Source organism: Pteropus vampyrus, unplaced genomic scaffold, assembly GCF_000151845.1.
Source record: "Pteropus vampyrus isolate Shadow unplaced genomic scaffold, Pvam_2.0 Scaffold144, whole genome shotgun sequence".
NCBI lineage: Eukaryota > Metazoa > Chordata > Mammalia > Chiroptera > Pteropodidae > Pteropus > Pteropus vampyrus.
This window is the reverse complement of record NW_011888925.1, coordinates 2,270,937-2,279,706: the sequence shown is the minus strand read 5'-3', so window position 1 is coordinate 2,279,706 and position 8,770 is coordinate 2,270,937. Positions and strand designations below refer to the sequence as shown.

Below are 8,770 nucleotides of genomic sequence, written 5' to 3'. Positions count from 1 at the left end.
GGGCTGACTGCCCAAAGCCTATGGCGTGGTCTAGAGATGGGCCCAGTTTGGCTCACTGAATTTCGACCCCCTCCCGCCTCTGAAGCGGCCCATCCAACCTGGGGCCCCTTTGCCTCACTCGGCTGTTAAGAAGGCATTTATCATAGAATCGCAGAACCAGAGCCAGGAGGGGACTCGGGACCGATCTAGTCCACCCCTCTCGCTTTTGCAGAAGAGGGACTGGGGGCTCAGAGAGGTTAAGTGACTGGAGGAGGGTCACACGGCACTTCGAGGCGGTACTGTGTTTTCTGATTTGCAGACCCATAAAGTTTATTCCCTGGGTGGGTGGGGGGTGGAGGTGGTTGAGTCCTAGGTGCAAAGGCTTCGGGTGTAAGTCGTATGAGGGATTTTAAGTGTTTCTAAATCGATGAGTGCCTATGTGTGTCAGTGTGTCACTGAGCGTGAGTGTGTCTCGGGCGAGCCCCGTGTGAGCGTGTCCCCATCTGTCTCTGAGATGCACTGGAACGCAGGGGAGGAAGGAGCGTGCCTGGGGGAGTCTGGATGGCTGACTGCTGCTCCCGGCTTTGCCTTCGACTCTCCACGTGACCTGGAGTGGTCACTTCCCTGCCCTGGGCCTCGGTTTCCTGAGTGTAACATGAGGCTTGGGTCCTCCTGGGCTGTGTGACCCTAAGTGTGAGGCACTCACTCAGGAAACACCTTGGTCTCTGTCGCATCCCCAGCAGAGCCTTCCAGGTTGGGTGACTTGTGTCAGGGCCTGGGTGGGCTCGGGGACCTTAAACCCATCGCTGCCCTTGGAGCCCTGTGCTTGGTACCTTCGCTAACCGCCCTCCTTTTTTTTTTTTTCTCTCTCTCTCTCTCTCTCTCTCTGCCTCCCCGTTTCTGAACCTCGCTGGCCTGTAGAGGAGCACCCCATGGAAGGTGAGTGATGCCTTTCGGTCACTGGGGTGGCAGATCAATCACTGTGGGGTCCTATGTGAGTGGGTGTCGTTGGCCACCTAAGGGCTCCCTCCCCTGCCCGTGCCCAGGGAAGGATGTGCGGGTGTCCTCTCGGCAGCCTCCCGTCCCTCTGCTGGTTTGCTGTGGAGAACTGCCAGGCAGAGGGCAGGCCCTTCCACTCGCCCGTCTTCAGAGCCAGTCTGCCCACTGGCCTGTCTTTTTCTTCAGGGAGGAGACAGGGGGCGGGAATGGAGGCTTCTGAAGGGCCCAGAAGTGAGTGAGGAGACACTGTTTTGTCCAGCCCAGCTGAGGAAGTTTAGTAAAGCCGTGCCGACAGGGGCTGGGGTGGCGTTGGGAGCTGTTGGTGGGTAGAATTCCCCTCCGGGGGCTGGAGAGCTCAGGCAGCAGGTGGGGGCTGGTCCTCTGGTCAGGGCGTGTGGGTCGGTGGCAGCTTCTCCATCCTGACCCACATTGGGGCAGGCCCCCAGCCCCTGTCACCCAGGCTGGTAGGTAGGGGCGGTCTCTGCTTCTTCCCTTAGCCCAGGCCAAGCGCGCGGGCAGGGAGCGTGCCTCTCTTCGGGATCTCTCCGTCCATTCTTTCCCTGTCTTCTCTTCTGCCCTTTCTCTCTCGCTGGTTTTTCTCCGGGGCTCCGTCCCTGGACCTCTTTCTTTGTCTTGTTCCTGTCCTTCCCCAGGCTCTCTCTGGGTTCCGGTCATTCTCTGAACCTTCCCCACCGATTTGGTTTTCCCTGTTTCTTTTCCTCCTCCGGGGTGGACTAGGTCAGGGAGAGGGAAGACGTTTGGATGGTCCAGACTTGGAGGCTGGGTGGCAGGTGAGCTTACTTGGCCACCTTGGAGAAGGCAGGCAGCCGGGGGCAGGGTGGGCGGGACATGGGATCCCAGGTACCAAACCTGCCCCACGTTCTCTCCCTGGAGCAGTAAGTGGGAGCGGGAGGGACACAGGTGACCCTGGGCTGGGAGTCCCCTGGGCCTGGGCCCTGTCCTAGGAGGAGCAGGGGAGAGTTCTCAGGGCACAGGAGTCCGGGGAAAGATAGACAGAGGGGCTCTTGGCCTGAGCGTGGGGCTGGAATCCATTTTTTCCTTGTGGTGTCCACGGTTTGGCTGGTCTGTCTCATTGATGTCTCTTCTCCATAGATGTCCTCAGGTCCCTTGGTCCTGGCATGCAGGCACCCGTGTGTGTGTGTGTGTGTGTGTGTGTGTGTGTCTGTATGCGCATAACTATGTGCGTACAGCTCTGCTACTCTGTTGCGTTGTGTGCCTTTGTGCACGTCTGTACATACGTACTATGTGCATGCGTCTGAGGGTATGTAGGGTGTGTGCACCTCCATCGCCATGTCTTCTGTGACGTGGCCCACATCTCTGTGCCTCCGTAGGAGCATCTGCATCTGTGTCTGCATCTGCCCTGTCTGTCTGCATCTCCGTGTGTCAGTGTTCGCCCCTGTGTGTGTGAGAGAAAGAGCCTGCATGTCTGGGTGGACGCAGCCTTCTGCGGGCCGGAGATAAGATTTAGTGCTGATGTGACTTTTACTTGCTCTCGATGTCATGTCTCCTCTGGAACAAAGGGAGAGATGACGGGAGGAAGAGAGACAGGGGGGAAAGGGTGGAGGTTGGCAGGGAGGAGGGGACAGATAGACAGGAGGAAGGAGAGGGGGTAAGTAAAGGTGGGAGGGGGAAGGACACCTTTGGGGGGTGGGCGCAGAGAGGAGCGAAATGGGGAGGGGAAATAGCCAGGTCAAGAGAGCGAGCAGGAGGGCTTCTGGGGGGAGGAGGAGTTGGGGAGCTAGTCGGGGAGAGAAAAGGGAACAGTTCTTTTCCAAGAGAGTAGGATAGATAGGGACGAGGAGGGGAGGGAAGCCGGGGTTTGGGGACAGGTGTGGCGCCACCTAGCCATTGCTTGGGGGCAGCATGGTGGTCTGCTGGTTTGGATGTGGCCGTGAACGCGTCTGCTTGTCAGTGGCTGTGTGTGCAGGGGTGAGTGTCTGCGGCCGTGTGAGTATGAGCGTGTGCGTATGCACCTGGGGATGTGGCGCTTCTGTGTGTCTCTCTGTGACGTGTCTGCTCGTCCCCTGTAACCGGCTTCCTTCTTTCAGGGCTAGCCCTCTTGGGATTTTGGTAGGAGAGGAAGGGAGTGTGACCGAGAGGAGAGAGGTGGGTTTCGCAAGTGGTGGTTTCAGGGGGGGTAGGTCGGGGCCTCCTTGTGGCATTGAACTCCGGACCCCCTTCAGATCTCCGAGTCCTTCGTGCCTGCACCCTCTTTTCTTGTCCCCTGATGCTGTGTCTCAGGCCTGTCTTTCTCCCGGAACCCAGCCATCCTGCTCCCCAGGCCCCTGCTGAGCATCTCCTTTTGGGGATCCTGGCTGCCCCATCTCCTTCCCCCGCTAGCCTCTTGTAGCAGGGAGAGAAGACCTAGAAGCAGCCAGATAAAGTACCCTGGAAAAGGACCATTGGTGATGCCATCCATCACTGCCAGCCTCTTCTCCAGTGGCAGCAGGAGGGGCTGATGCCACAGGCGGACATGGGGAGGGGCGTACGGAAGGGGAGCTGGGCTTGAGGACGGAGCAGAGGTTTCAGGGCCGGGGGGCGGGGGGGGGCAGGCTGAGAGAACCCTCAGGTCAGGCTGGGCTGAGCTGTGGGAGACAGGGCAGTGAACTGGCCTCCCCTTCACCAAGATGGCTGGTGCTGTCACGCCTGAGGGAGCTGAGCAGCTGGTTGCCGTGGTGACAGAGGGAGAGTACCGAATGCTAATGAGGCTGGCTGGGAGCTGGGCAGTGGAAGGGTCCGCGAGGGGAGCGACGCCCTCCCCCCAGCAGCAGTACAGGCTTGAGAGGGACCGAGGGCGGGTCCGTGGGGCACAGGCTCTCTGGCCTTGATTTCCAGGGGTGGGAGCCTGTGAGCAAGGCTGTTTTTGCCAGGAAGAGTTGGGGCTCTGGGTCTGGGTCCTGGATTCAGGAGGTTTGGAGGAACATGCTGGTAGTTCTTGGGTTCTTGGGGAAAGAGCTGGTGGGAGGCATTCAGAGCAAGGAATAAGACAGTCCAAGTGCTTGAGTCCTCCCTGTTTTGCGGATAAACACCTGTCTTCCCAAGAGCTGCTCTGTCCTGAAGCAGCCCTCAGCAGCTAGGCCCCTCCACCCCCAGATGACCTCAGACCCAGAGGTGGGGAGAGATGAAGGCTGCTCGCGAGAGGAGAAGGGGCAATGGGAGCCACCTGCCCACAGGACTGGGACGTGGCCCCTGGCCATGCCTCCCTGGCCTCCTTGCTGCCCTCCTCCCCAGCCCAGGCGGAGGGCTGCGTCCTAGAGACACCTGGAGCTCTGTACCCTGGGCGTTCCCGTCCTCGGTCCTCGCCCTGCTTCCTTCCCCCGGGGCCCGCATCTCTTTGCCACAGCCGCTGGGATGCTTTCCAAGGGCAGCGTGGGATCCTCTCCCACCCTCTTGGCCAGACACCAGTGGTGCAAGGTGTGGTGGGGGAGGTTTAGTGGGGCTGGCTGGTTATCTCCGGCCCTGGAGTCCCAGCCCCTGGAGAGGACTTTCCTTGGCTGGTGCCCTCTGGGGACCGAGGTCCTGGCCAGAGTCTCTCCCCCTAAGGTTGAGGGGTACCCTGAGTCAAGGCTGACAAGGCTCCCTTAAGGGGCCAAGGTAACCCTGAAAAAAGAAATCCCAGCTGCTCTTGCTCTCAGTCTTAGATATAGGGCTTCTGTTTCCCATTTAAAAAATTCAGCTTTTGGGTCATCTCAGAGAGGGCCAGAGAAAGGGGGTCCGCAGAGCAACCTGTGAACGAGGTGTTTGACCTCTCAGAGATCCGGGCCTCAAAGACCCGTGGGCAGGTCTTTGCTGTCTTCTTTACTCCTTGCTGTCTGAGGACACTGGCCCTAGTCTCCTAGCCCCCTTGTGGAAGAATCCAAGCCCCCCATCCTTTCTCCAGTGTCCCCCTAGATTCTGCTTTCTCCTACCTGCTTTCGCACTCACTTTGTCCTCTCGAACCCGTTTCCTTATAGGACCTGGGTGCGCAGGGTGCCCGCCATCCATACAGAGGCCGTGGGAGGGGGCCTGGACAGATGCCTTCCCAAAGCCCACTTTGGTGGGGAGTCCTTCCAGGCCCAGGCTCCCCCCACTCCAGCCCCCTTTCCCTTCTCCGCCAGGGTCATAGAAGTAACAGAGACGGGGCGTTGGGGCGGGGGTTGGAGGTCCCCTTGCCCACTCAATCCCACGCTAACAGGACACTCTCTCTCTCTCCAGGTGGCTTTGATTTTTGTGTCGTGTTTTATTTTCTCCTCCATCCGAATTGTTTTTCTCGTTGACCGTTTTTTTTTCTCTCCGTCTCCCGGAAGAAAAAAAAAAAAGAAAAAAAGAAAAAGGAAAAAGCAGCCCTCCCAGCCTCATGCTTCTCCTCCTTTTCCTTTTTTTTTTTCCGGCAAGAAGAAAAAAAGAAACCAAAATCTCCTCTCCCCCTGCAGTGACCCCTGCCCCATCCTTCCTTCGGTTCTGCCTGTACCCGCTCACCCTCTGGTGCCCCCTTCTCTCTCTGTCTCTCTCTGTCTCTCTGTCTCTCTGTCTCTCTCTGTCTCTCTCTCTCTCTCTCTCCCCCCTTCTCGTTCCCTCCACCCTCTGTTTCGGCATCGGGCCCCTTTCCTCAGCTTCTGGGCTGGGGGCCTTCCCCCGATGTCTGTCACAAGTTAAAAAGGGTTTTTAAATTGTGGCAGCAAAAGCTTTTTTTCTCCCCTCTCTCTGGCTGATTTTGATGACTCGTGTTTTCTTTGTTTCTTTCCCCTTTTTCTTTCTTTCTTCCTTTTTTTTTTTTTTTCCTTTCTTTCTCTCTCTCCGTCCCCTTTCCAAGGTCCGGCTCACCTGACGTTAAACAGCGAAGGTATGGTTTGAAGTTCTGGTTTGCTTTGGATTGGACTGGATCGCCCCCAACCCGCGCCTGGATTTCCTGTTCCTCCCCTTGTCTCCTCCTCCACCTGTCTCGCCTCCTTCCCGCCCTTCCTACCCACTTCCTCTGCCACGGTTTTATTTTATTGGGAGATGCTGGGCGGGGGTGGGGGGCTCGTTCCCCCGTCTGTGCTCTCCCCTCTCTCCCCGCCTCCCCGACACACTCCATCCACCCTCATGTCACCTTGGTTTCTGACATCAAGAGATGTTTGAACTCCTGCCGTTGTCTCCAGTCACCTTTTTTGCGTTTTCCTGGTGGTGTATCTTGCTTTTTTTATTTTATTTTTTTTGTTTTTCTTTCTCATGGTGGTATTTTATTTCCTTCCGCTCATTCTGATCATTCTCTCTTCTCTATGAACCCAAATAAAAAGAGAAAAGCATGGGCTGGAGAAAGAGGATGTTAGGCAGCCTCATTCCCCTCCCCCTGCTGTTGCGGGATGGCCCTGGAATCCGTAATGGGAGTAAGTGGGAAAGGTGGGGGAATGCGGGTGTGGGGGACCCCCTTTCCAGGGCTGCCCACTGCACGCCTTCACCCTTGTCTCTTTTGAACATCTCTTGACTGATTAACAGATGAGGCTATTTAGGCCCAGAGAGATGCAGTGACTTGTTGGCGATTTGCACAGCTTTTAATTGGTGGGACTGTTGGGACTGTTGGGACTGGTCATCTATTTTTAGCCTCCCTTCGACCAAGTCCCTACCATCTTTAAAAGCCCTGGGGTAAGCAACTGGAGACGGAGCCCAGGGGTCCTGACGGGGACCCCTCCCCAGCTATGATTCTCCCCAGGCCTCCCTGTTGTTGACTCTCTTGAGCCCAGGTATTTGGCCTTCTAGACCCATAGGCACTGCCCCCCGCCCAGGGAAGTCCTCTGTTGGGGCTCATCTTCCATAGGGATGGGTGGAGTCCGTGGCCTGTAGGCAGAAAAGGCCTACAGGGTGAAGACTGGGCCGTGGGGAGAGACTCAGATATGGAATTTGGGACGGATTTAGGTCTGGGGAGGTAGGGGCCCGTGATTCTTTTAGGGATGTGAAATTACGGTAGGAAATGTAGGGAAAGAGGAAGTCTCAGGTGGGGAGTCAGGACCTGGTTGGTTCGTTCACATCCTTCTTGCCTGTCAGTTTCTGATTCTGGGGATGCTGGCTCGGCTCGTCTTTGTCCTAGATGAAGGCCTGAAGGATTCCCTCGCTTCCAGAAAGGTCCACAACTTAGATGTCATCCTAGCTTTAGTTCTGGGGACTTGGGGTTGGGGTGGGAGTGAGGGCCCGTGTAAGGACCTTTAACTCCATTCTTTGTCCTGAAGCCATCCCATGGGGTCTGGTGAGAGGTGGGAGCCAGGCGCTGAGTGCACGAAGTCACTGGCGGGGGTGGGCGGAGAGCTCAGGCTGACCTGGAAGCCTGTCATGGTAACTCGGGCCGTGCCTGTGCGGGCCTTCGGAGAGGACGCCTGGGGGCTGAGCTGGGCGGTACCGAGCGAGCAGTCACCCCTGAGAAAGGGCTGCCCCACAATACGGTGAGCTTCATCTAGGCAGGCCCTCCCTAGGTGTGCACAGCCCCCCCATACCCCCAAGACACAGTGGAGGGGCAAAGAACCAACAGAAACCGCGGCCCTGGCCCTGCCATGCACCACAGTCTAACTGGCAGAGACGTGGACAAAGGTGACGATCAGAGCACTCACTGTCACAGATGAACACCTGGGGTGTAGATGGAGAACCAGGTTTGCCTTGAGGACAGGCAAAGATCAGAAGAGGGGTACGGTGTGTGACCCCTAGAGTTTTGGAGGAGGTGTGCCGTCGTCAGGCCCTTGAAAGCGTGAACTCTGACCCAGCAGAGAAGGCCTGAGCAAAGACACAGGGTGGGGAGGAGAGTAAGCCAGCAACCCGAAGTGGGAGTTCGAGGGCCTCCAGGTGTGTGTGAGGGGCAGAAGGGGCTGCTCTACCAGCGAGGGGTGGCGGGGGGAGGCCTCTGCCCCTCTGCCCGTCTCCCCACCCCTGGGTGAAGGGCAGAAGTCAGTGGTCATGAGTCCGATGGGGTCTTGGGCCAATGGTCCTTGGTTTGTCAACCAGCCATTCCCCTAGAGGACCTGAAGCGAGTGAGTCCCTAAAACAGCTTTACCCCTGCCCCACCCCCCGCCCTGTTCAGCCCCAAATCTGCACCTCTAAGCAAAAGGACCTTTGCCCTGGAGAGAGCCCTTCATCACCTCAAGGCTAGGGTGGGACTGGCAATGTAGCCCCCTGTGCCTGACTCCCCAATTCTGCTTCTCCAGTAGGGTCCTTACTGTTCTCCGAGGGGGGGGCCGGGAGAGGAGGAGCCGGCGATGTGCACCAGTCAACAAAAGGTCAGTGACCCACGGTTCCCAGAGAGCCCAGCCCTCAACTCTTGCAGGCTAACCCCACTTCCCTGGGAGAAGCTGAGTCAATAACGGTGTACCCCCTCTGAGGCCCACGGGGACTGGTGGGCCTGCACCCTCAGTATCTGCCCTGGTGTGAAGGGCCACAAGCTTTCATCCCTTTCCCAAAGCTCAGTTGTCCTGGTGATCTCTGTCTAGAACACAGATGTCTTTTTGTGGCAGTTCAGATCCATCCCTAGAAAGTTTGTTCCCTTGGTGGAGCGACTAGGCAGATGTGGCTTTAATAATACATATGCATCACAGACATCGCCTGCGTGAACCTTCCTGACTCTTTGGGGAAGGGCTCATTGCCCTGGGTTTACAGAGTAGGAAACTGACACCTACCAAAGCCCCCCGAGGCCAGCACGGGGGCCCTTGAGCCTGTCTCAGGGCTGTAGGTTGTAAGCACAGAGGCTGCTTCTCTTAAGAGATTCTCTTTCCTAAGAGGTTTGCCGGGCACTTTCGCAACCGATCAAGGAACGCGGGTGGGTGCCAAGTGC

The 8,770-nt window shown here is 57.5% G+C and overlaps 1 protein-coding gene across 1 annotated transcript in view; it reads left to right on the top strand.

Annotated features, from left to right (window-relative positions):
- Nucleotides 1-904: 904 nt before the first annotated feature.
- NRXN2 (neurexin 2) overlaps nt 905-8,770 on the top strand; it is an 87,345-nt gene continuing 79,479 nt past the window's right edge. Inside the window, exons 1-3 of the mRNA XM_011368969.1 lie at nt 905-918; nt 5,792-5,821; nt 8,148-8,219. Coding sequence (XP_011367271.1) covers nt 912-918; nt 5,792-5,821; nt 8,148-8,219 — 109 coding nt within the window. The 5' untranslated portion in view covers nt 905-911. The remainder of the gene's footprint in view (nt 919-5,791; nt 5,822-8,147; nt 8,220-8,770) is intronic.